The following is a 27875-nucleotide window of genomic DNA, read 5'->3' as shown; positions in this document are numbered from 1 at the left end:
CTCTTGCACATGAGCCCTCCACTGATGTGACAGTTAGGAATCAACTCCTCTGAACTTCTGCCTTTTCTTCACCCCCATAGGGGAACATAACAGAGCTCAGACACGAGAACCAGCCAACACTTTACTGCTGGCTTAAAGATGGGGCTTCATCAATTTCAGCTACTTCAGTCTCCTCAACTGTTTCAGAGAGACAATGAGAGGGAGCAAACTGGAGACTTACCCTTTATGAAATACTTCAAATTTAATCCCTTTGGACCGAATTGCTCGCCGGAAACCTCGGTGATTTCGGTTGATGTTCAACTTAAACAACTGGTTATATTCTACAGTGAGGATACAGAGAAATGAAGGTAAAACATGTGCTGTGCTCTATTACATGCACATACTCAGACTCCTGTTTATCTTAGTTTTGTCCACTTAGAAACACTTCGCATCTTTATGGACCTGCTCCTCAGGAGGTTATTTCAGTCATTAACAAGGCATCACTTTACAGGGACAGAAACCAAGCAGCAGAAAACCAAATCACGAGGTGACAGCAAATTACTGGAGAGCCAAAACTGGAGAATCAAGGTCTTTCAGCAATAAACAGATTGTCTGTGGCTAAGAAAAAGGTACAAAATAATAAGGAAACAGCACAGGAAGCTTGGAATGACTGGCAAGGGGGTGTGTGTGATAATGCAATTAACACTGGTTTAACACCAGTTTGATTAATGAGGATAACAAGAACTATGCCACAGGATACCCGTTTATCAGAAAGGCCCACAACATTGTGCAACTAATGTTCAAAGACTTTTATCTGCTGTGCTTCCCAGGAACATTCATCTCCGCTTGTGAGCCTGGGATCCCAAAACATTACAGCTATGCGGCTGCTCAGTAAGTGCCAATCATGTTATTGGAAGACTTGGAACACCGCTCTTAGCATCAGAGCTTCAGGAATTCCACTTTTAATAGGAAACACATATGAACTCAAAAGATACATATTTCTATATCCATATGTATCTATCTTGAGATAAATTCACAACTAGTAATTTGAACACTGAATTCAAAGGGGTTTGATAGTAGATGGCTGCTAACTGCAACAATTAAAGGAAAAAGTATAGAGCAATAAACCAAACTCAGAGTACAAGAGGTTTAATTCTAAACCACATGATGAGTCTAATGGTGGTAGTCAGTGGCCAGGTACAAAGGGGTATTTTTCAGAAGGTACAAGGGAAGTATTTTAGTTGGGTTTAAGACACACTGTCTTAAAAAAATAGCTATAAGATCTATTTCTGCAGCACTGCTTTGTCAGGTTTAGAAGAGGCAGCTGACTGCCAGTTCTGTCATGATCTTTGCTAACCTCCAAGGACACAAAACCCAACTGAAAAAGATCTGATCCACGGAGATACTGAAATTGATGATTTAACTTATTTAATATTTATTTATCTGGCCCATCTCCAGCAGGGCTGATGGCAACAGCTGGAGCACAACTGGTAACTCGATGATTTCACTAATTCATAACGTAACAACTGCCACCAATACTGGGATGAAGGGGAAGAAACTCTCATCACAGCTGGACTTCACCCTACAACAAACCCTTTCACAAAGAAAGAAGGCCTCTGGCCTGGTTCGCCATATGGGACTAGCCTATACTCTCCCATGATCCCTAAGGTGCAATGTTTTTCCCTCTGTCCCAGATAAAGTACTAACCTGGAGAATTGTTATTGTTTATTACAGGTGTTTTACTCTTCTGAGGTTGCTCCTATTAAAGAGAGAGACACATTACATAAACCATCAGATACTGTTGCAAAATACAGAGTAGTAGTTTCTATTAGCAGCTCTTTTTTATACCTACACAGTGAACATGAGGTTTTAGGAGGTTATGAGAATGATAAGAGCAGCCATGGTACATTCAAGACTGAAATATTTGGGTTTCATTGTGGTCACAATAGTAGATAAAGCGTAAGTCAAAACATTACATTAAATACAAGCCATAGATAAGCTACATGGTCACACTCAATTCAATCCAATCATCACAGAGTTACCGACTATGGCTGTTCAACTACATGATAAACTGCACACGTTCCACGACACAGTAATTCTGTTCCTTCTGCATTCATTGGAATAATAAAGCTACACAAGGAATTCATCACAAATCAGTCAGGGAATTGCCCTACTATTATTTTTCCTGACAATCAATCTGCCACCAAAATGAATTAACTTTTAACCTAAAGTGGAGAACAAACCGAATCTCGGGGGACTGAACAAGGACAATGTGACCTAATTACTGCAGCTACTTTGCAAACCTGATCCCAGCTATGAAGGGGAAAGGTGGTGGATTGACTGCTGGTTAAGCAGCAGAGACCTGGCTTCTTTAAAACAAAGACAGATTAAAAGCAACTCTGCTGAGTCTTACTTATTCCCTGGAAAATTCTTCATACAGACCAATTCTGGTTTTAGCCACCCCTCATGGAGTGGGGGAAACCCTCCATTAAGGCCCCATGTAACTCAAACCTAACCCCAAACCTGATCTGACCATCACCAATTTCTCACAGGTAACTGAATTTGATTTAGTGGAACTGCTGCAAATTTTATTAGGAGCAATAAATCCTAGGCTCTGCATTCTCACAGGGGTAAGTATTAGTCCTGTAAGAGCAACGACTGCTATTGGCCTACAGCAAAAGCAGCAGAAGCCCTAGCACTTCTACTAAGAGTAAGACTAGACAGCTCTCAATGGTTTCTGTATGTCAGCTCAATGGTTTCTGCATTTTTGAGACCAGAGACTGCTTCTAAAAGTGTGGGGAACAGGATGACACTGAGGAGTTTCAAGGAAAGAAGCCATATGTATGTGTACTGGTATTTTTATACACATACATATGCGCATATATATATATGCACATATATACATGCACGTAAGTATTAACTAGAAGGTCAAGAAACTTGTACGGCCTAAGTCAGATATGCACATACATATTTGCTAATTGAATCACCAGGAGTCACACGCATTTATTTGATGGCAAAGATAAAGCTTTGCAATCCATTTCTATAATTAAAGAGATGTCCAAAAGCAATGCCTTTAAAAGCTTGTTTTCTGAAAGGAATGGGACTTAGAGGGAGATCCCATCTAAGGTGGCCCCTCTCCCCTACTGACAGCTTTGCCTGTCCTTGTGTTTGAAGTCACCAGCGATTTTGCACCCCTGTAAGAAATGAACTTCTACATACTTTGCAGACACAGTCTGATTAGTTATCTTGACAGAGGAAAATGTGGGCATGGCTTAGCCCTGTGAATGCTGTTCAGCAGAAAGCTGGTGGTCAGGCAGCCAGAGAACATGCAAGCCTAAAGCAGGTTCCACGCTGCTAAGTGTAAGATGTGGAGAACATCAAGGGGCAGCAAAGCTCAGATCCGCAGGAAACTCATTAAGCAGTTCTGTTTCTCAGAAAAGCCTCTGTTTTAGAACTAAATTCAGGCAGTATGGCTGGAAGTGTTCTCCCTTTCTAGAAGAAAACCCACACTTCCTCCTTGAAGCCCTCCCACACTAACACAGCAGTGGCAAGGGTCAGACTGAGTAAGGGCAGAGCCAGGACACACACTCACCGCACTCGGGTACTGAAATTCAAACTTCACAAAGGGATCCAAATCTCTCGGGGATACACCTGAATGAGACAACACCATCAATTCAAACAGCCCATATAGGTATGTTCATTGCATCTGTAATGCTGAGCAGGGTTCTCAAGAGCACCCGAGTGAGTTTCAGTAGGACTCATGACCTGTCTGTTGATAACTGAAATCCAATGCACCAAAATCCAGAGAGAGCTGGTGTCCAAAGAAAAACACCTACTTCTCTTAATGCTGCTGTTAGTCCTGAGACAGACTGGCACAGATGGTTTACAAGCTCCCAGAAAAAAGGGATTAAGAGCAGGAATACTGGCAGGAACAACTCCTGTCTACTGAGGGGTCAATACACATTAACGTGGTGCAGAGTTAAGGCGGGCATAACAAAATAGGAGATAAACACGAAACTAAAACTATGACCCAGTTATGGGTGAACCCAGGACAATTTAAAGTTCTTCCCTCTGTCCAGATGGATCCCAGATTCTCTTTATTCTTCTGGGGGTTTTGTTTGTTGGGTTTTGGTTTTTTTTTAATACTGTTTAAAAGTTTGGGGGGGCTTGAGCCTGAACCTTGGTTACTTCGTTTTAATGAGTGCTGGCTAAAAGTCTTGACTCCTAAAGTGGTCTTTTAAGGTAGAAAAATCTCATGCCCCACTACTTTCCTTACCTACCCAGGGGAAAAAGCCCACGTGCCCCTTTGAGTACCTACCTGGTGGAGCTGGTAGGTTTATCCCCCTGACAATAAGAAGGTGCATTTCTGTGCTGTTGAGCTCAGAAAATATCCTGTTAAAAAAGAATGACAAAAAAGTGTATTCTTCCCAGTAGCCCACCGCCAGATCCACTGCCAGACCAGGACACCAGGAATGTGCTAGACTGTTTTCAACTCCTACACAGAGCATCTTCATAGGTTACAAAAGAGCAAGGAAAAAGCACAAACCAAGACAAAAACATCTCTGAGGTAGAATGGAAAATGCCATCAACAAAGCCTAAAGGCAACAGGATTGAGGGAGGAACACAGAGGAAGGAAGAGTATCTCGAGTAACAGAATATGACGAGATGAAGCTGAAGATATTTTGAAAACAAAAGAACCCAGAAGAGAAGTTAGAGAAGAATTTCTGTGTATTTAAGTTGTTGTGTGTCTTTTAAGGAATGCTGAGCATAACCCTAGGTGCTACCCAAGTCTGCTGAAGCCCACAATTCCCTAAAAAAGATCTAGAAACCAGGAAACTCATTCCAGCATGCCTGAGAAATCCCCTTGGTTTTCCATACCTTATCATCTTGAAAGTTCTTTCCTCAAAGTGATGGCTTGGAGGCTCCATTCCTTGTGCTCGTGCAAGCTGCAGGATGTCCATGTCCTTTCTACAGCCTTGTGCCATTTTCTCAAACCTATAGAAAAGGCAAAGAAACAACAGAAAAGCTACAACACACGCTGGGACATCAAACAGAGCATTCTGCCAGATACAGCCCAGACAGTAAGCCTCACACCAGAAGTCTGTAACCTGGACATGCAGGAGGCTTCACAGGTCCTGACCCTTTCACTTAATGAGAAACAACCTGAAACCCCATCATCTTCAAGGGGGTCAGGCAGACTCAAGCCTGAACTGACCACATTGTGGGATGATTTAACAGCGGGTCTTACCGAGTCGTTTCTGCTACATTTCCCAGATGCATGAATTGCTTGGAATACTGCAGACATCTCTGTCAACAGAAACAAACCCAAACAAATACAGTTGCACTCAGTGATCCTTATACACAGACTTGTGACTGGCAGAGTTTTGAGGCTGATGACAACCTAAGAAATGGCAAGAGTTTTCCCAAGACACCCAAAACCATCCACCCACCATTCCCAGTAAAACAGCACAGCATTTAAGCTGTTCTGCCCTTTTTAATTGCTTTTTAATCACTTCATTTCCAAATATGAGGTTCAGTCAAGGGCTGGTCTTAATCATTCAGGTACTATTTACAAACCGGAGTGCTCATATTAACAGTGGCAGTTTGATAGTCCCGAGGCTCCAAGCACAGCCTCTGACTTCAACAAGTAGAAAATCTAACTTTGAAAATGCTCCCCTTTAGGACACACAAAATCAGAAGTAATTTAAAAGAAAAGCAAAAGACCCCACAGAAACAATGATGGGATGGATGATAATATTAATAAAACCCAGAGAAATATTAAAATAACAACACCCAAAGCCTCACTAAAAAAGATAAACTGGTCACCTCATACTGGTCCTTCAGCAGCTTTATGAGCTGTGCATACACTTCATCTGCTTTCTGAGACAGTCTGACATCTTCATGGTGTATGAAGATAAAATCGCCCTCATCATCTGTAGGGGGTGATGGCAGCTGCAATGTAAGGACACCACATTTCAGAGCCCTTATAGGGGAAAAAATTAAGGAAACAAAAAGCAGCCAGAATGTATGGAAAGGTCAGTGAAAGGAGGGGGGTTGTGCTCCTTCTCAAGGCAATTCCAACCCAAACCATACTCACACCACTGACAACTGCTTAAATCATAAACCCTGCAACATGTCTTACAGGCCTAGTTCCCTGATTATTCAGGTCAGCAATAATGAACAGTGCAGTTTAGTTTCCCATCTAGCCAAATACCAAGAGAAACCAGGGCATCACTCCATCACATGCACCTGATCCTCATCCCAAAATGGAGCCAGGACGTAGCTAAGAGATGTACTCACACCCTAACCACAGGGGATACTTCTAAGCTGCATGGTTTAGGTGTAAATCAAGGAGCAAACGGTTCATGGAGACTAAATGTTCTCAAAATCTGGAACACTTGAGCAGCAGAGGAAACAAAATGAAATGAAAACTAAATCAAAAATATAGGAGGATTTCAGAGCTCAGCACCCAGACTTAAACTAACTTAATTGTGTCAAGAAACGTTTATTAAATCATTCAGTGTTTGAAGTAAGCACTTAGATGTCCAAGAACATGAAACAAAGCAAGATACTGACAGTCCTACTAACCTTGGAAATATCAACAGGTTTGCCACATTTTGCTTGCTGAATCTTTATGTCAAAGCTCTTGGCTGTCCTGAGATACATCTTGGCCTGTTCAAGGTTATTCTCCTTCTTTGCTTTGACAGCTGCCCTTATGTATTGCTTCTTTCTGTTCTCCAGAAATTCCAGCTGTTCCCTCACTGAAAAACAGTTGAATAAAAACCTTCATTCATCTGACACTGCCATGCTCCTGAAACAGGTTTATCATGTTCCATTTATAGCCAGAAAAAGGTCAGCAGAAGTACAGCTATCCAATAAGGACATTTCCTTACTGAACTTAATTGTTTCTTGGCCAGATTCAATGTCAAGTATCAGAAAAAGAAACAAACTTCCTTCTATCACGGCATCTTCATCAAAACCTCCTAGCACATCACAAGTGTCACAACAGTGATTACAGCCCTTTATTTGCAGATCCAAAGCAGAAGGTGAATACAAGCTTTCAGCTTGACATGTTAACTTCTAGAAGACAGCAAATATGAGCATCTTCTGCACTCATTTATTCCCTCAACCCTGAACTGTCAGAAAAGAGACACAGATGAACCAATATGCAGGCACACTCAGATTTATCACCTCTGCTTATTTGTGATTCCTTGCCATCTTCATTTCTTATTGGGTCTCCTCTTTCCTTCCCATAATATAAGGACAACTGTGCAAGTCAGGAAAGAATGCTTTAAATTGCACCAGGTGAGTGCATCCTGCCTCTTTCTATACCTCACTTAGAAAATGCACAGCATGAGCCATTTTCAAAGACACTCGTATTCACCACCGCACTCTACTCGTGATTACACAAGCTAAGCAGCACTTGCAAGAGGTGCCTGTCTTGGCAAACAAATACACCAATAACTCTCACACTATGTTCACTGCTGGCAGATGACAATCACCTTATTCCCATCTTCACAAAAGAGCCACTGTCCTGCTGCTGTGAGCAATTTGCCCAATCAGCCAAACCCAAATTAATTAGCCAAGGTAACTAGCCCAGATTCCATTGAGACAAAACCCACAGTGTGCTCTGTGAGCCTGAGACACAGAGCACAGGTATTCCAAAGAATATCTGTGGAGAATGCACTGAACAAAGCCATTAATCCAACTGATCTTGGCTCCTTGCCTTTCCTGGTGGAGGCATTAAGTGCAACTGCTCCACTCTCACACCTCCCTATGCCTTGTGCCCTCCAACAACACAGTTCTGTTACAGTCGATTTATCAGCTGTAAGTTGCATTTGGGAATTCTGGGGGACAGGAGGTAACATCTGGATCACAGAATGCACTTTGGCTAATGAAATACAGCTTTACATTAGTGAAGTACTGACTGTTTCACTGCAGTGAAAATCATGTCAGTATGATCTGTCTAGGCTCCTGTTGCACCTACTGGTCTTCTTTTACAATACGTGAAACACCCAGGAGAAATTACTGTAATATCAGAGACCAGATATCAGTTCCTTCACACTGTAAGTCGAGAGCAATTCACTCAAAAGATTAATATGTCAGCTAAAACTGCAACACCCCAAAATCCTGAGGATTCACAGATTTTCAAAGTCAAAATGGACAACTACTAAGTTTTAGCAGTATTTATAAAACAAGTCATGGAATTTTTCTAGACAGAAGGCTTAAGCTTGGCACTGTGAAATGTTTGTCAGCCTGTAAAAGACCCTGCATCAGCAGTCCTGAGGGAACCACCCAGGGCAGAATGGAAGGAGGATGGGATTATGAATGCTCCATCCCTGGCGGTGTTCAAGGCGAGGTTGGACAGAGCCTTGGGTGACATGGTTTAGTGTGAGGTGTCCCTGCCCATGGCAGAGGGTTGGAATTGGATGATCTTAAGGTCCTTTCCAACCCAAAGTATTCTGTGATTCTATGATTCAATTACAGTCAAGGCAAACAACAGAATCAGTGAGAGCCTGAACACTGCTGGTGTGTGCCCAAATCACACCATGAGGAGGCGGCTGCCCTTGACTATCTGTACAATTAATCTTGTACAGACTGTTCAGTGACCTTAGCAACAGGAGACCAAGAAACTGATGAACTACTGCCTATGTATCAGTTTGAGATCCTCAGATAAAGCACTAGGCAAAAACCATTGTTTGATGTAAAAGCTGCATTAGATCAATGAATAATTCACACTGGCAAGCTGTCCACTTCAATGAGAGTACACACAGAGTTCAACTGTAAACTGAGTTAAACATTATGAACGGATACATTTGTTACATCAAAATTAATTAAAAACCCAATCACCCTTAGAATTACACATTGCTGCCTCTATGAAATAAAGCTGCATGGCTGGTCTGGATCTGCCCTCCAGCAGACACATATACTGAGGCCCCTGCCAGAGGACACTTATGGCACATATTCACAAGCTCATATCTAAAAGATAATGAAGTCTTTACCAAGGTATTAAACTAAACTAGTACAAGCAACTTGCTAATGGATCACTAGGAATGACAATCCTTTCATCTTACCAGCTGGAGGGAGATGATCCATTGACTCTGCCTTATGCACGGTGGAAGGTGATGAAGCTCGTTTCACATGCTCAGGAGAGCTCTCCTCCCCAGCTACAGCAGATGGCACTGTAATTGGCTTAACAACTTGAGTCGGCTTTGCAGGCAGCTGAGCAGGCTTCTTGGCAACAGGGGCCTGTGCCAGAGGTTCAGTCTAACATAACAAAAGGAATTTCATATTATATAAATAAAAATCTATTCCAGGGCTGAGGACAGCATCAACAACCATGGTTATCATTTATCAGCCTTCTGGTATCACTTTTGAGGGGAACATAACATTCCAGACAGCAAATTTTAACTTCTGGAGGTTTATGAGTCATGCCATTAGGTAGTTAACCTGTGCAAGTGGTCAAACCTCCACTATAGAAGGGACAAAAGGAATGTTCAACAAGGCACTGACTTCAAAAACAAGCAGATGCATGCAGAAAAAACATCATCTAGCAATTCTCTCCGTTAAAAGCTACTCCAGTTGAAAGCATAAACAATCAGAAACCAAATCCAGAGACAGAAAGAAATCAAACCGAAGTCTAAAGGCTGGTGCTGCCTGACAAGAAGTGTTGAAAATTCTGGGAAAGCACAGAGGAGCTACTGGGATGCAGGATGAAAATACAGATTGAAGTACTTTAGAACAATGTGAGGGGGTGACTAGGATCTGAAGTGTTTGCTTTGAAAATAAAAGCCACACGTAAGACAGTTATGAAAAAGCCAAACTCTGGACTCAAAGACTCTGTAGGTAATGACTCTAATAACATCTCATCTCTCTCCTGCACTATAATACAAACTGAAATTACTACTGAGATCATATACTCTTCAGAGTTATGGGAAATGTATTTCATCTTCCTTGACTGGAAATCCAGTGGCCTCATCTCTGCATATCAAAGAGACAGAGTTTTAACTTTTACACATCCTACTAAGAAATACAAACCTCCTCATCATCTTCATTCTCCTCCATGTTTGCCAGCTTGCCAGCACTTTCCAGAACAGCAGCTATTGAGCTGTCACCATCCGTTGCTGCAACACCAGGAAGAGGGGGAAATCCTGTGGAGGAAAGGAACACAGAAGAGGTGCATAAGACCTAAGATCTGTCTTCCATATTTCTTCTTTTCATAAAGCTATTTCTATCCAAGCATCTATTACCTCATTTATTTCATAACTGAGCATAACCACACTGAGACCAAGGCCACAAAGCCTTGCTAGATAAAGTCTGAGTGGTGGACTTAAGATCAGATCTCTCACAGATATACAGACTTTAAGATAATGCAGTAACAGAGCACAGTATTCTAAGCTGAGCAACCGGTAGCCAGCCACGGAACCATGCAAACTCAAGACTTTGGTAACAGAGATGCTTCCAGGACCAGCAAAGAATTCAGTCTCCTTTGCACAAAGTACAAGTTGTTGCTGGCTCTTTTTCCCCTCTCACTGCTGCCTCACCTTAAAGGTACATAGTCCAGCAGAAAACCAGTGCTATTCCATACAGTAATAAAACAACACATCGCTAACATCTAGATAACACACTAACAGCCTCTGCTGAAAATCCACAGCAATACAGAGGTTGCAAAGTAAGGCAGAATCACAGTAATTAAATGTGAAGTATATGAAGAACAATCCTTTTTGCTTTTATTATCCTTTTAAGGACGGGAGGAAGGCTGGATGATGGAAAATAAACTCACTTCCACACTCCCACTTCAGTGTCAGCTTTGAACGAGACACAGAGCAACTACTATGAAATGTCTGTTAATAAGATTTATATTATTAATATGTACCAAGTATTCTTGTTGCTGGTCTCATCAGAGGTGCCAAGAAATAGCAACTAAACTGCTTCTAAACCTAGAGATAGCTCCTACAGGGACAGAACATGTTTAGAGGTACAGAGACAGGCAGAACCCTGTGCTGCTGCCCCCAGTTTGATCCATTATTCAGCAGCGTTTCTGTCTCCAAGGAGATCAAGGCTGGCTCTTATCATCATTCAGATGCAATGAAATGCACTGCCAGTCTATTATAATCTCATTGCTGGTCCCAGTGACTGCTTGATGGTTGTCTTCAACCAAAATCATATGGCCTCTAAATGATGGCTGAAAAATATGTAGCTAATATGTAAGGAAATGGAGGAGTTACACGTATTTTCAGAAGTGTAAATATGGAGTACCTCACCCTTACAGAAACTGGGATTTACCAAGAAACTGATCACTCTCTAGAACGAGGGGTGCCAAACTGCTTTTCATAGAATCACAGACTACCAGGTTGGAAGGGAGCTCAAGGATCATCTGGTCCAACTTTTCAGCCTTCCAGGAACACCTTCAAAGCAGGGAACCTTCACAGCAGTACATGACCTGACAGAGCTGGCACTGCCTACTATACTACTACTACAGTGCTTGCTACTGCCACATTTGACAAAGACAAAAAAGCCACAAGGTCCATGTCCTTTTCCTAAAGTAAAAAGCCTAGGCACCTCTTTGCAGTGCTAAGTATCTTTTCAGGAGAACACACCAGGCACAAGATAAAAGGAATGATGCTTCCTAGGGGAGAAACAGTATCATGCAAAAAAGAGGTGGAACATTCATAGACGACCTTTTACAGATACAGCACTACGTGTGTTCTGAAGAAGTTGAAAAGAACACACAGTCTCAAGAAGCAGCTTCAGTTTCTGCCCATGCCAGTGTCTCAGTGTGACCACAGGCATGACTTGCTTCATCTCTGTACACTGATTTTACTGGTCATCAGAGCTGAATTACAGGTCTGACTTGTCAGGTGCAAGATGATGATTAATTAGATAGAAAGTTCTGAGGCTCCTGGTGGAAATCAATAGAATGGGGTCAAAAATCTCCTTCCTGTAAATTAAAAAGCCAATACATCCCAAATTCAATCTTTCCTCTAGGAGGAAAGACAAACCAGGGCAAATACACAGGACAAACAGGCAACATTTTCAGCACCTGCCCATGGTTAAACTGTAAAACTTTTCAAACAGCACCAGTTTTAAGTTCCAATACTGTCAAACAGGCAGTTTGGAACTTACAGTCGACAATCAGGACTATTCACCAGTGTTAACATTTGGGTGCATATTTATAATCACTTTCACAATACCATCAAACAGCAAGGCCACTGAGAAATACGAGGAGCTGTTCCACAGGATGAGGAGGCAGTATCTGCACAGCTCCTTCAGAGCCCAGTAAGTATACAGAAGATGGCATTAGGACATTTCATATTCACACTTACCAGGAGGAACAGGTAGCTCAGAAAAATTCACTTTTCTCCCTGCTTTATGGGCTCTTATGGCGTCCTGGTATTGCTGCAAACAAAGGCACTCAGTAAGACATAAAACAGAGTTGACTATAAACCAGCAATCATCTGCACTTAGCCACCACAAATACTGCAGAAGACACAGTATTTTACTATAATATGTGCATTGTCTCTCTATATTCTTCCCTCTGTATGCTTTACAGCTTTCCTACTGGAGCTCTTTACAAACAGAAGAACAATACACAAATTATTTCAGCCCTGAAAAAGTTTTCAGCAAGAGAACTAACTCAAATGGCTTTGCTGGATGCAAGCAGCCTGCCACACTTTCATTTACCTTGGCTATTCTCTCGTGCATCCTGCCTTTCCGATCATCCCCACTCGCTTTAGCCTGTGCTGCTGCTGACTTGTACTTCTCAAGCCTTTGCTGCAATGCTTCCAGCACTGTTTTTGGCTGCTGCAGGGAAGCTTGAAATAAGACAGACAAAGAAATGGTATGTGATTTGGATTTCAAAACATAAGAGCTGCTTTCTTCCTCCCCTTCCTTACCTTCTGCAGAGACAAAAACACCATTGCAAAGTCTTACTATGAATACAAAAGTATAGATGGGATCAGGAGCAAACAATACTCAGGACCTAGGTTTACTCAATCCTGATGCAGTTCAGTGGGATAGGGCAGGCTTTAAAGTGCCTTTCACCTGTGCTATTTCTATGGCTTGCAAGAGAAACCCACAAGTCCTACCTGAAGCTTCTCGGGTGTGAGGTTCAGGTGGTTTAAGATCCTGGGAACTTCCCACTGGAGCAGGTACCTTTTGCTTGGATGCACCTTGTACATTTACTAGGCTCTCAAGATCTGCAATGCAAGGAAAGCAGGAAATTTCACTTGTTCCATAAACACCAAGTCAACCCATGTTACTCTGAAAACCATCAATTCAGTCACATCACCTTCCTGAAAGCTTTCTGGCTTCAGAACAGTATCTGCATGGCTAGATAAGTGTAATGTTCCCATCATTCAGAGAAAATGCTTCATAACAGGAAATCTCAAATACCGATTTAATGTAGGTTAGTGCTGCTTGCGAGAAAAGGGAAAAAAAAAAAAGCACAACCAGTTCAAGTATTCTAAGAATTCTCTCCTCAAAATACAATTTGGTGTGGTGGCAGATGGAAGGAGTGAACAAGATTGCTAACTGACTAAAATATTCTAGTAACAAAAGATGTGCTGAAAAAGGAAAGCAAGTAACACCATCCATTCAGACACCCAAGTTTCTGGCATTGTGTAGCAGTGGTTACTTCAGAAAACTATAGAACTGCAAAAATCTTGCACTTTTCAATGTAAGATTGTGTCATGAGTGAACTTTCTCTCTAATGCCACTTGGTGATCAGTTTCTAACCTAAGGAATCATAAATCAAGTAACTTACTGAAATAATCTATCATTTAATTTCTTAGAATAAATTAATTTACTAAAGTAAATGGTTTAAAACATTAAGTTCAATTAAATGTTGGTGGCAATACCAGACCTAGTTTAAAAAGCCCTCTCTTAAAAAGATAGAAGTATCTTTAAAACCAGTAACTTCCTTTAAAATTAAACTTCACTGCACTGCAACCTATTTGGTAATCTCTTAACCTGAACATTACGAACTTCAGTTGACAACCCATAACACCATCAAATATCACAGTAAACTTTAAGGATTCTTTCCCTTCCATTTTTAAATATGATCTATTGTATAAAGCTATAAACCCAGGAATATTAGACATCACTGCCTACTTGAACTTGTAATTCACAGAGAGTAACTTCAATATAAGAACTCGGTTTTCTTCTTAGGTTTTGATTAGAATTTGAACATGCAATAAGCCTCAGACCTATGTGATCTTCAATTCTTACAGTTTTGCAATCAAATGCAGAATCATTTCATTACAGCACAGAGAGACTTCTAAAAGGGCTTCTGTAAGGCAAATCTTACCCTGAGGAGATGGAGGCATATTCTCCAGGTCTATTGGCTGCCCACTGTCCAAAGCTTCCAAGACCACATTAAATTTCTAATGCAAAAAAACCAGAGGATTTATTCTAGTATGTCCAAGTCTTTCTAGCTGCCACAATAAATATTTGACACTCAATGCATGTTGGTAAAGCACAGAGTATGTTTATAATTCATGACTTCTTGTGTGCACACCTTGCCTGCCTTCATGTATTCCTTTGCTTTCTCCAGGTCCCCTTGCTGCTTGGCTTTCAGAGCTGCTAATTTATACTCCTTCTGCCTCATAAGTAGTATTGCTCGTGTGCTGCTCTTCTGGAGATCTGTGAGAATGAAACAGAACATTCAAGACTTATACAGAGCTTGCAAGATGTGCTTCCATTGCTATGTCCATCTATTCAATACCTGCATTTGCCCTCTTTTGCTCTGAACCACACAGCCATCTTAAGTAAGTCCTTTTTTCACCAGTCTCCAGAAGTTCTACCAGACATCATAATCCCACTTTTCCCAATTGAAAAGTGGTCTTTTGGTCAGTATCTCAAAACCCCTTAAAGCTTGGAATTCCACTTGACAATACTGAAGGAGAAACTGAGGCAAAGGAAAAGTTAAGTGAAAGATACTGATACAGTGCAGGTAAGAGCTCTCCAATAATAATTGATGCCACTGCCAGAAATTCAGCATCTCACTGACTACTCTATCTGAAACATTCAGCAGGGAAGTTCCAACATAGTGCTTTGCTATAAATATCAAGAAAGATATAGCTTTAAATAGTGTTGCGATTGCTTATCCCCTCAGATCAGGGTACCTGTTTCTGCAGTGGGACTAGAAGCATCGTGACCCTGTAGAGACTCTGATTCCACATGTTGCACTGCTTCATGAGGGGTCTTCTGCTCATCATCTGCAGCAGACTCATCTTTATTCTCCAGTAGGTCACCAACTGAATCTCCTGTATTCTCTAGCTCCACTCCTGTAGCTTGGGATAAGTGAGAAGAACTCTTTCCTGTTGCAACAGGAGGTGGCATTTCTTCCTCATTGATTTTTTTGCCTTTCTTCACTGCAGCCAGCATGGTTTCTAGTGTCTGGCAGAGATGGAACAGCAAAGTCAATAGGAATTTTCATCAAACATGCTACTAGCATAAAATCATTAAAACACAAATTCATTCCCTTACACCTGATGAGATCTATTACACACATCACTACAGGCTGCTGCCCTTTAGCTCTCTATTTCCCTGCAAGGCCAACTTCAGTGCTAGTGAAAGGTGTCCAATTATCAGAGCAACACAATGCAAAGGACTTGCTACCCAAACTACATAACTGCAAGTACCTCAATACCCAGAACTGTTGGATAACTGATGTGGCCCACTCAGCTCTGCCACAGAAAGTCACCAAGGAAGCCATTTATACTAACTGCAGATGGATTTTGTGTCTTCAAAATAAAATACACTACTGTGAAATGCCACTGCCTATGTGGATTTAGGGAAGAAAGGAGCATGCATACCTGCCCAATGCAATGAGAAAAGCCATTAATTATTAACAAAGGAAATGGAGCTTCAGCTAGTGACCTACGGCAAGCAGCTCTCACCATACGTAACATGGGTTAACTGCTGCTCGTATTTTTAAACCCCTTCCTCCAGCACAAACACTACCTTCCTCAGTAAGTTGTTGTAGTTTTGTTTGAAATTTAAGGTTCAAAGACCACCATGCACTTTAAGCCAAAACAAAAATTCTACTTCTTTCATCTTCCACAGAAACCAAAATAGAAGCACAGAAAGACAACAAAATAATCTCATCAGTGCCAGAATTGCTGCTATTTTTGGCTAGCCATGACATTGTTTGACCTATTAAGCAACAGAGATACAGGGACCGACAGCACGCAAGATGGGGGTTCAGACCAGTACAGCAACCCACACACAGGCCCCTCTCCTCCACATGTGGGATGACAGACTGACGGGAAATGGAATTAAACATTGAGATTAAACTTCACAGTTCCAAGAACTAAGGACACCTTTTGTTGGCATGTCATTTTGCTAATTAAGGAACTGTGAGCTGTGAAATGCGATCTGCTCTATTATCCTTAGTTACACTGCTTAGAGACAGAGCAACTCCCTGCCTTGAAAAATAAAGGAAGTGGCAAACAGTGCACTAAGCTTCGGTGTTGGATGAAATAAGCTGCTTTGCCCATCTCGCTCTCTGAAAGGTCAGGTAGTTTAATGTATGTTCCTTTCAGAGGTAGCAGGCAGAGGACGCATACAGACATCTTCTTTCTTGTGCATTTCCTCCCCTGGGTTTGACTTCAGCTGTTCCCTTTGTACCCTTGTAGCTAGTGAGACATTCTTCCCCCAGTGGACACTGCTGAGCTATAAAGCTTTGCTCAACAAGACCAAGCCGGCTGCTGTGTGAGGTGATGCAAGGGACCAGATAAAAGCGAACAGGGAAATACAGGCACTCTGCACAGCAGCAATCACCAAGCACTATCAACGAACTACAAGCACGCCACCTGGCTGAGAAGATGCAATACTGAAGAGAACACTCCTTGCTGCAATTTTTAATTGCCTTAATGAAAAATCCTGTTCTATTCATTTTCAAGCACAGCCAATGCACTCACAGAAAAGGTTTCACCTTCCTTTGTCTCACAGAAGTGAGTGGAGGGTTAGTATTAAGGTGTTTGTGTTAGGAATGCTCCTAAACTTTGCTTTAAAGTAACATGGAACAGCTATCACAAGTCAAATTCAGATCTAGATTGGCGAGTTTAACATCAGCATTTGCCACAAACCTTGCCTCCAGCTACCCTTATTACCCATTCAACAGAAACAAAGCTAACGTATAAAAGGCATTTGAAGTTACACTTTATCTGTATATCTGTTACATCAAATTGGTAGTAACAAGAAATGCCTTTAAAGTAACTCAAGGCAGCATATTAGAATTTCTCTCCCACTTCAACAAATCCACACATCTGGAAAGACTCTAACCACAGTTTAGAGAACAGACTTTGTCCCCGCCTCATTCACATACCCGATGAACCCAACTCACCTTAAGGCCTCTTTCGTATCGGCGTATTTTAGCCGACTCACCCAACGCCTTTGCGTTAGCAATTGCTGTCCTATAGTTAGCAAGCCTCTTCTCTATTGTCTGTTGCAGCTCACTGGTAACAGCAGGAAGTGAGGTGGTCTCAGAAAAGATAATAAAACAAATCAAGAAAACTTATTTCATCCAACTATATGCGTTTTCCCACAGCACTGCAAAAACAAATACTCCTCTTCCACACACACTCCTGTTAACCAAGAGCACAAGGACGGAACAGTCTCTCAAACAGAGGAGCACTTGTACTACCCTAACAGTCCCTGGATCCACCTCTGGGCTTTCTCTCAAAGGCCTAATAGAGAAGAATGGGTGGAGACATCTAGAAAACTCACAGTTACAGGGTAATTGGAGCCATGTGGTTAGGGAGTAGGTGAGCAGAACAGTGAAGTCTCTCAAACACCACACAACAGAGGGTGTGAAGAAGTATTCTGGCACAAATCTTGACTTTTTCTTTTCTTATTTTTAAAACACGCTAGTTTACTCCCTTCTGGGTTTCTTCAACCTGGTTTTACTACAAAAAGAGCTCTTTCTCCTCCTCCTACAGCCTGGAATTAGTTCAGTGACACAAGCAGCCTAAGCAAAGTTATGAGTAGCTACTTACAAAGACTCCCCAGCTACAGGGCTTTTTCAGATGGCTACTAATGCAATTACTGCCATTATCTCTACAGAAACTCTCTCAGACCCATTTATTAACAGGCCTAATGCACAAGGGCACCGGAATCTGTAGCGTAAACAGAAACATGGCAGTAACTGAATAAACTATTTGATTGCATGAGGATTGACAATGAAGCTGAGAAAGCAAATCCTACTGAGAAAAATTCCACAAAGATGCCAAGGATGCTGAGTGCTAACAAGTCTCACAATTTTGGCATGCTGCTCAATAACGGGGAATACAGGAACTCTGGAAGCCTAAGCTGCAGTCTGTATGCTTATATACATGAGGGACAAGACATGCTTGATTCCAACTGTTTACCTCCTCAATTCTATGCTAATATTAAAATATATCTGCTGAACAAAGCAAAAAAAATCACCTGTACCAACACAGCACTGGTTTCCACAGAGAAGACACCAATAGCATAGCTTCTCCTTCCTTGGAGGGCAAGAAGACCTCTCTAGATCCTTGTTTATGACTCTTGTATAAGCAGTATGACAGCAGTGATTCAGCAAAACTGTCAGGAACATGAAGCTCTTTCCTACCTGTGGCTGCAATTCCGGTTCCTCATTTTCTGGTTCAGCAGTGGATGGCTCCATTGCTATTGTTTCATCCTCACAGTTTTCCGTCTCACCTTCCAGAACTTCCTGCAATTCTGCCTAAAGTAAAAGTAAAAGCCAACAAAAGGCTTTTCCTCATACTTTTCTATTTTCTAAAAAGACAAAATAACATCAAGTCTCAAGCCCCAAAATCTTTGGATGGACTTTGAACCCAACCAGAGAGTCTGAAAGTCTTCTATTCCAATCTTTTATTTTATTTTATTCTATTTTTATTTTTAAATGAAACTGGTCACACTTGTATTCACAATAGGAAGCCAGACACCACTTAAAAGCTCCAGGATCACCACACAAATTTGCAGTTAGAGATCTGAAACTGGAGATGTTCAGAGAATTACTTCTACAAAGTTCATTCACACCCAAATTTGAGATTTCCAAAAAGCATCTATTAACACTGGCAGTAAAAACCACTACTTACCACTCCTTCCCTTAGATCACTCACTGAAATGATAAAGAATTTTTTGGGAGATGCTCTCTCAGGCCAAGCACTATGCGAAGCAGTAGCTAAACAGTGACAGACGTCACTTTAAGGAGAATGTCCCTGGTGGTATTCCCCCAGCTGACTTGGAATGGGATTCCTGCTGTTCCCCCAATTCTTGAGGACCCTCTTGCATATGAATGTTAGTTAGGAAACTCTTATGCTTGTGCACAGGGGGCTGGATCCTGCGAAGCTCTAGATCTAGGGAAACACTTTTGCAGTATTTTAGCTTCTCACTACATAGTTAAGACTTTTTTTGCTAAATGTAGTTCCATCAAAAATCAAAAGCAAAACCCCAAACACAATAAAGACGCACTGAAACTTCTTGCTAACAAAGTTATGCATACCAACAGGTCTGTATCTTTCTCTAAGTCTTCATCATCTGCTTCATCTTCCTCGTCTTCATTCAGGTCCTTCATACACTCTGCAGCCATCTTTTCAATATGATCCATGGGCAGAGGAGCTGTAAAAAGAAACCACAAGGAGCCATAAAGCCCAAGTAACAATTATGCAGTCACTGGATGTAAATTTTAAAGGAGTTGCTACCAGCTGAAGAAGAGCAGTGGCTTCTTTTGTTTCCCCTTATCAGATACTGCCATAATTAAATGAGAGTATAGTCATGGATAAAGGGCAAAGACTGGGAAGTGAACAACCAGGAAAAAACAATACCAGTATTTCTGAGAGTGACAGTCAAGGCAGGCAGTAAAACAAAGAAAATGACTGCATCCAATAACCTAGCTCAGAAATTAGATGTCAGAGAGAAATAATGTCTGCTTACTAATACTAGGAGCCTGAATGGCATAACCATAAGCACTGTAATAGACTAGCTGGTATGGTGGGACACAACAGTGCTCAGAAAGGACAGACATAAAAGAGAAAGGTATTGTGGCAGACTTGCACAGTACTGACAGTTAAGACTGGGCAAGACAGACAAGCGGGACAGGATGAAACAACTGCTTCAGGAAAAACTTAACAGAATTCACCTCAAGCTCCTTGGCTGATTTAAAATACAGATAAATACTTCTATGATATTATTTACAGAAGCTCTGTCTTTACAAAGTCTTCAGTTTTTCACAGAAAAACTGGGGAATACTACTATGCTTGGCTGTTATATCAAAACTGTATTCTTCAAGATAAAAATCAATGTTAAGATAAAAATCAGTGGTGGCACAAGAGAAAATTAATATAAACTGTTGATAAATAGACCTGATTAGAACTTTCAATGCCTGAAAGGGAATTACTGGGGCAGCCTCTGTCCTCAGCAGGAATAAACATCTGATCTAGTTTTAAGCTGATGCTAGGTACTTATGAAAGGGATTTATGACATGACTGTCCGTATTAACAAGGCCTGGATTCAGCATCCCCACTAGGTCTGTTATGTGTCCTTTGCCTCCTGTCAGTTTACCCAAACAAATGTAATTCACTCTTGGTGTAGCCCCTGACTGACAGAAGTAACTTCTGACTCAATATGGAAGAGAAGTGGTCCACAGCCATCCATCCCTAAGTGCCAACAAACTATTTTTTTTCCCCAGTTCTGTCCCTTTTCTTCTCTCCCTCATGTTGAACTGATTGGAGTTAAAAGTATTCTAGTTCCCAAAGATCTGCTGTTATGGATATAACTGAGTTAGCCCAACAGTTAAATGCATGAGATGCAAACACTTGCATTAACCATCCCAGCACACCTGCCAGTGAAACTTCTGTTCACATTTTCTTTTAAAGCCCCAAATATGTTATTCTATGTATTACAACAGCACATACATCTATAAATCAGAACAAAGTTCAAGGCATTTACCATAAATGGTGCTGAGCTCAAAGACTTCCAATGAAACACCAACTAATTAAATCACTGGAGTTTGTATAGGGTCTGCATTATGCTTGAGACTCCAGCTGCTGATCCATTTTCCCAGTATACAGTCTACAAGAATGTCTCTCTCTCTCCATCTCATGTTAAACTAGGTATGTATCCTTTGAATATGATGAGGCACATTAACATCAATTTTGGAGACATACTGAACAACACAAGCCTTAAGCCAAACTCCTGGTTGTTACAGCTGTTAACATGACAAGCAAGGAGGCACAGCAAATTATCCATATGCTTGAAGACAGCCAGAAAGACAGACAAGGATATCTTTCTACCTTGAAAAACTATTTGTTTTATACATCAAACACCACTGCAAAGTCACACTTGGCATACAAAAATAGAACACTCCACATCAAGGCATCATACTTGTCCTGAGCCTAAAAGTAGCAGCAGAACACTGCAGAGAGAACTGCTAAGGAAATCAGAGAAAGTGTTGTTTCTTCTACCTCTCTAGCTACACTTCTTCGTTTTCTGCATTGCTGTCTAACTCTGGTCTTAACACTGAAAACTCTACTTAACTCCTCCTTGGAGATTTCTCTGCTTCATGCTGTGGCAACCGAAGTTCCTTATCTATCAGGTTCTTTCACCAACTCTCCAAGGTGAATTTATTTGCATACAAACCCCAACCATCCACACAAACGCCTCCGATACTTCCTGATGCAGACACATGACTGTGACTCACAAGTGTCATTAAATGTTGCATAAAATATACATCTTCAGGACAGAGCTTTACAGTCAATTTAAATGCATCTTAAAATGGATCCCATCTGTCTACTGCATTTGCTGAATCAGCTGAAAATGAACTCAGGTACAAAGCTGGTTTTGTTCACATAACTTAATCTACCATATCAGTGCTTCAGTATCTATATCAAACATGCTGCTCATGGATTTAACCTTTAGCAAAACTCTGCAACTAGGACAGTAGGCCATATCCAAAGGCAACTGGCTGTAGTGCAAGGCTCAGAGTGCTCCTTACATGAAGCCCCACTAAAGGCAAAAAAGCCAGTCAAGCCTTCTCAGAAGCTCTAATCCAGTACAGCAAGCTGAGGCTATGATTTCAGACATCCAAGTGGCTGATCAGCTGGCATTTATCAGTCACAGATAGCAGATATCTCCGTACTTAAGATGTTGCAACAGTACAGCTTTTGCTGCCTGTATCTTCAAGGTAGAGGGAGAGACCACCTTCCCCCTTCCCCTTCAGAGCTCTGGAATGTAAATCCAGGAGTGAATTATTGCACCTTGTCATAGCCAAGAACTGAGCACTTGAATGTACTGTACTGGGTCCCTTTTTTTTGGTCTTTCTCCAGACAGGAAGTTTCCTCCCGTCCTTACTGTAACCTCTCCTTTCCAGGTGCCCCTACCATGCACCATGCCCTCATCACTACACAGTACCAGGTCTCATGAGTCCCCAGTGGCAGCTATCCAGTTGTTCATCTTCCATGAGCTTCTAATCTACATACTCTCAATTCTACCAGGAAAACAGAAGAGCTGGAAATGATTTTGATATAAACAGATTTAGGAGCCATAGAACAGAATCATAGAACACATAATTTTAAAAGGCAGAGTAAATCTTAGTTTTGTACTGTCTGAAGTTTCATTTTCCTCATATGAATAGAGAGACTGAAAAAACACATTAGGTGACATAAGCAAGGCAGGAAGGAAGTCAGCATTTGAAAAGCTGACAGTTCAACGGACACAGATTCACCCTCAAAACACTTTCCTGCATGTTTTAACAATGAGCAACCTTTGCCCAATGGCAGAAGTTCTGCTATTGCACTTCTTAGTACAGTTATGCTTATTAGATTTATGGGTTTACTACAATTTTGACATCTGGAGAGTGGAAATGATTTAAAATCTAGTTTTAAATATAAACACCTCCTCTGCCTCTCACCAGTTACAGTGTGTAGACAGTCTCTTTTTCTAAATACTTGAAAATTCTTCATTTCCCTGCAGCTCTGTGTGAAGTCCCTTCAAATATTACAGGCAAAATACTGCAGAACTGTAGCAAGGGTAGGTCCCACTCTCCTTGTCCCATCTCAACCACTTCCTGCTGCCCCTCCCTTGCAGCCACAGCAGCTTTCAAATAAGCAGGTAGCAAACCAGATCAAGGAACTGATTCAGGTGAAAACCCAGCACAAGGGAAATGTATTTTTACAGATCAGTTTCCTCAAGCAGCTCAGCCTGCAGCTCTGTAAATATGTACAGCAGCAGCTTACAGGCAGAGCATGTGCACAAGGGACTGCCCCTCTCAATGGCAGCCTTCATTAGCAGCAGTTTATAGCAACCCTGTAAACCACTGAATAGCTGCTTGCAAACACCATCAGACATTAACACACGCTTAAAATGTTAAGAATAGTAAGGATCCAGTCCAAGAGACACTCTAACCTCCTGTCATTTCATCAGTTTCACGATCTCCCTCTTAGAAGGATATTCATTGTTGTAACAAGTAACAATATTTGAGTACATTCAGTAAATTCAGTTTTCAAACAACCCAAACATAACAACCAAACAACAACCAACCCTCCACAAGAAACAATTCCCTTTTGATGATTTAATTCATCTAGCACCTACTATACCTTTTTATGGCTTCATAGGCTAAACAAGCATGTCTTTAGTCTTTAAACTGGCTAGCCATCACGCATCCTTATCCTGTGGCTATAGGAGCACAGACAAATAAAGCTCATGCCCATCTTGTGGAGTTACAACTTAAACCTTTCAGGTTTAAGAAGAGTCGTTGCAATTTCAGCTTCTATCAGTGGTGAAATAATAGTTTAGATAAGCCAGTGATTTGTAAGTAAGTGGCTTAATAATTTTATTCTGGTTGTCAATAAATAAAATCCAAACACTATAAAACTTACTTTTCACTTTTGGTTTTGATTTCTCTTCTTTCACTTTCACTCCTGTGATAGCTGCAAGCTCTGCTTCAAGGTCCCCATCATCCCCACCATCCTCTGCAGCCAGCAGCATCTCTTCTGGATTGAAATCTACAAAGAGCCCCAGCTGGAGCCAAGGGAAAATAAAATACCGCAGTTAGAATAGAGATGACACTCAAACCCATCACATTGCGTCAATTACTGAAACACTGTCATGCATTCTGGATTCTGCTCTTTGGTTTTTTTAAGGCCCACTCTCATACCACTTCTATTACCAAAATAATGCACACCGGGCATTAATCACTAACTGACATGAGGCACATAAATCTTAATAAGCCACAAATACTCCCTCTAAAACTCCACACAATCAATGATTCCTTAAAATCAAGCCTTTTTAACAGTCTGACATAATAAAGCAAAACAAAATGATGTCTGTTATACTGAACCTCATGAAGCAGATATCATCAGGGAAGTTCAGGGCAGTTCCTGCTAACAGCTAAGCTAAAAGGTATGTAATCATCATTCACACAATACCAGTCTGACATGTGTACACTGCAGAGATTTACCCCTTATGTCTTGGAAGAAGCTATATTCACATATACAGAACTGCTCTGTGCTTCTCCTTACCTCAGTTTGTAAATCACAAACACATGGAAGATGCATGCGCACACACAGCCTTACAATGTATCATGGATTACAAATACAGGATTGCCTATGGTACACTGGAGAAAACAACCAACTGTCTGGACATATTATCAGCTAAGCAACATATCACCATATGCTGCTTATCGTCATATCATCAGCTAAGCAACAGCATCTTCAGCAATCTTATTAATAACAGTAATCAGAATTTGTCAAAGTAGTAGGGTTATCACTCAATTGTTGTAAAATATGCCAAAGGACATAGGTATCAGAGAAACCTGAGGTCTCAGACTAAAAGGTATTCTTCTAAGATACCTTTTTATCACAATTGTTACATTGCTGGTTAAGACACTAACTGCCCCAGAAATAACATTTTTATTCACAGTATGCTAAGCTTTTTTGATAAACATGAATTAACTGAATTAGGTTCATCCTCTGAGGTAGTCAGAATAACTTCCCTCAGACTTTTTCTAAGCACAGGCCTCAGTGTGACTTATCCATCTTCACATGGCCAAGCAGGCAGCAGTGCAGCCTCTCTCAAGCCAAGGAATAAAACTCAGTTGTCATTATTACAACAGTTAACAATCTCTTCCTGCCTCTGAGGACGTGCAGTGCTGCCAGAAGCTGAAGCTGCCTTGTGTAACAACCTTTTTTAACCCTATAGGAATTGAGATGTTGGCGGCTACCGCCTTGAAATGTTTTATGACTCTCTTTGAACTCTTCCAAAGAAGAATGTGAAATATGGCTGAGAAACATGGATTCCAAGGACCAGGAACAGTATTCAAAAGTAGCAGCTATTTGCTAGCCCTGATCCTGCAAGACACTGGGCAGATCATTTAGCCACCTTCTGCCTTATCCACCTCCCTTCTGTAAAACAAAACTAATACATTTGCAGTCTTGGATAGAATGGAAAGAAGATCAGGATACGATTTAGTTAGGAAATATTTATAATGGAGATCTAAATATTAAAGTGCTCTGGAACATGCACACACATATCAATGTGCAAAATGGATCAGGAGCACATCTGAGCCATTCTTCACTACAAGTGCAGAAAGTTAAACAAGTGTAGTAATGAATTCAGTCAAGAACAGAATCCAGCAGTTCAAGCACTGAGTCTCTCAATCTGTTCAGTAAGCAGCATTTCCAATGAAATTAATGGTATTAAATAAATACTTAATGAAGCAGAAAAAGAGGTTCTAAAAAACTTGCATTTGATACACCACATAGCACAAAACCAGTTTAAATCGAGTTAATTTGCAAGTGAGAAAGCTATTAGTGAATCTGCGTCAAGAAACAACCCTCTATGCTGTCAGGCTGAATAACCAACTGTATTGAATTAGTAATTAGTAAGATATCTTAATCAGATCCTTTGTTTATTCTTTATCTGTTTAAAGTGCTGTTCTTTTTTTTTGGAAAGGGGAAAATATATTTTCACCTTTATCTTCTCCCTTGCTCAAACAGACTATCTATTACCTCTCCAATTCAGAAACACAAACTTTCATACTAGAGCAGGAGCAATGTTACAGATCTCTAACTAAACCATTCTGTTTCCAGTATGAGAACGCTGGTTCCTAAGAAATCACCAAAAGAGAATATCTTAGCTATTTTTCTATTCTAGCATCCTATTCCAATGTCTTTTTGCATTTCCTTCTATTTTTTATCAGTGACTCCTCCCTCTTGTTACCTGCCTTTATTCTATCTCCAAAAGTTTCTAAAGTTCCACTCTGGTTCTAACGCATTCTTTACCTGTTCCACCCACAATTTGCCTTGGCTGTATTTCTGATTTTGACACTGTTGCCTGACTCCCCACACTGGCCAGGCATGACTACATCGTGTTTCTCTCCTGAAGGCTTCTGAAACTACAGCGAAAGGTAAAGACTGTGAAAAAACCCCAACAGCCACACACACACATCTAAGCTCACTTTTAGTGTGATACAGACTTATCGGTCTACCTGCTCCAAGAAAAAATGATTATATACTAGGAAATTAACTGTTTCTGGTGTAGCACCTTAATGTTCTCCCATATGTGCCCCTGAATTTGTTATCTGATACTACAGTCTTTTTATTTCTGTCTTCTTGGAGATGCAAGACAAGCCTTGGTATAGTTATTGATAAACCAGAGTATACCCGAGGTAGTAAACTACTGTAAGCATGAGTCATGAGGTCTCCTACAAAGATTACAGCATTACAACATTGTGGTTTCCCTGCAAGACCTCCACTGTTGCATATCAGGTATTTACTTTTGAGAAGAATGTGCTGAAGGAGAAAGCAGGAAAACAGGCACCATGCAATTTAATTTTGCCATGGTCCTGCAGTATCTTATTAACACACAGGAAGATTCTAGCAGGAAAACAGCAGGAAGAGGCCTGAGCTGTGGGAGTAGGAGGTTTCCCTACCTGCTTTGCAACCACATCTCCCTAGCCCTTTACCTTCCTTACCTGCTTTGCAACTGCAGCTCCCTGGCCCTTTGCCTGAGGGCTTTTCTTAGGTCTTCTGCCAAGCATGTTGGTTCATTAATTTCAGAGGGCTGTGTCTCTAAGGGACTGAAAGCACACGAAACTGAACGTCAGTATCCCCACCTGTCTCAACGCACCGCCAACCGGACGAAGGCAGGCGGCACAGAGCAGGCTGAGCACACCCCTCCAGCACCCCCAGACACCGGGCAACACCAGGAGAGGGGCGAAAGGGGGCCACACACCAAGGAGCACACTCCCCAAGGCCCAGGCCCGCCAGTGCCGCCCTCCCCACAGCCGCACCCCTCCCTCGGCCTGAGGCGGCTCACACCCGGCGCGGCCCGGCCCCGGTGGCGGGCACCGCTCGCAGGTCAGCGGGACCCCTCCGTCCCCAGCGCCCCGTGAGGGCGGGGCAGGCCCGGCCCGCCCCGTACCCCTGCGGAGCCCTCCCCGCCCCGGAGCAGGGAGGAGCCGGCGGAGGCGATAGGCTGAGAGCGGGGTAAATAACCGCCGCCTGCCGCCCAGGGCCGCCGCGATGGGTCAGCCCGCAGCGGGCAAGCCCCGGCTCACCTCGGCCTCCTGCAGCCCGCCCAACGGCGCCCGGTGAAGCGCCTCCCGCCCGGCACGGGGACGCCTCGGCCGCGGCTCCAAGGCGGCAGCGCGCCTGCGCGAAGGGGCGGGGCCAGCGGAGGCGGGACCCTCGGGGGCCTCACGGGGGGAGCGGGTTTGTAGCATGGCGGCGTTACTAGAGGTAAATGGTGCGAGCAGTGCCTCTTTTAAACCGAAATGAACCCCAAAAGCCCACGGTGGTTACTTGAATGACAGTTTTTCTTCTGGTGTTTTTATTTTCCTAGTAGGAAACAGCCTCCTCCCTTCAAACTAAAGTTCCTTTTCATTATATCATTAAGTTTAAGCATAT

The 27875-nt window shown here is 41.9% G+C and overlaps 1 protein-coding gene across 1 annotated transcript in view; it reads right to left on the bottom strand.

The window, feature by feature from the left end:
* CC2D1B (coiled-coil and C2 domain containing 1B) overlaps positions 1-27675 on the bottom strand; it is a 34538-nt gene extending 6863 nt beyond the window's left edge. The window contains exons 1-22 of the mRNA XM_061451260.1: positions 27527-27675; positions 26942-27046; positions 23847-23988; positions 19475-19590; positions 18578-18691; positions 17330-17467; positions 15105-15378; positions 14498-14622; positions 14288-14363; positions 13068-13178; positions 12664-12794; positions 12306-12378; positions 10018-10130; positions 9054-9246; positions 6568-6740; positions 5806-5931; positions 5228-5286; positions 4858-4974; positions 4298-4371; positions 3572-3630; positions 1687-1738; positions 221-320 (exon numbers count right to left, since the gene is read on the bottom strand). Coding sequence (XP_061307244.1) covers positions 221-320; positions 1687-1738; positions 3572-3630; positions 4298-4371; positions 4858-4974; positions 5228-5286; positions 5806-5931; positions 6568-6740; positions 9054-9246; positions 10018-10130; positions 12306-12378; positions 12664-12794; positions 13068-13178; positions 14288-14363; positions 14498-14622; positions 15105-15378; positions 17330-17467; positions 18578-18691; positions 19475-19590; positions 23847-23988; positions 26942-27007 — 2432 coding nt within the window. The 5' untranslated portion in view covers positions 27008-27046; positions 27527-27675. The remainder of the gene's footprint in view (positions 1-220; positions 321-1686; positions 1739-3571; positions 3631-4297; positions 4372-4857; positions 4975-5227; positions 5287-5805; positions 5932-6567; positions 6741-9053; positions 9247-10017; positions 10131-12305; positions 12379-12663; positions 12795-13067; positions 13179-14287; positions 14364-14497; positions 14623-15104; positions 15379-17329; positions 17468-18577; positions 18692-19474; positions 19591-23846; positions 23989-26941; positions 27047-27526) is intronic.
* Between the last annotated feature and the right edge of the window lie 200 nt (positions 27676-27875).

The sequence above is a fragment of the Pezoporus flaviventris genome, unplaced genomic scaffold (genome assembly GCF_033815535.1).
Source record: "Pezoporus flaviventris isolate CSIRO_AGI_PZ_B2104156 unplaced genomic scaffold, CSIRO_AGI_Pfla_v1 ptg000013l, whole genome shotgun sequence".
Lineage (NCBI taxonomy): Eukaryota > Metazoa > Chordata > Aves > Psittaciformes > Psittacidae > Pezoporus > Pezoporus flaviventris.
This window is presented reverse-complemented; position numbering and strand designations above follow the sequence as displayed.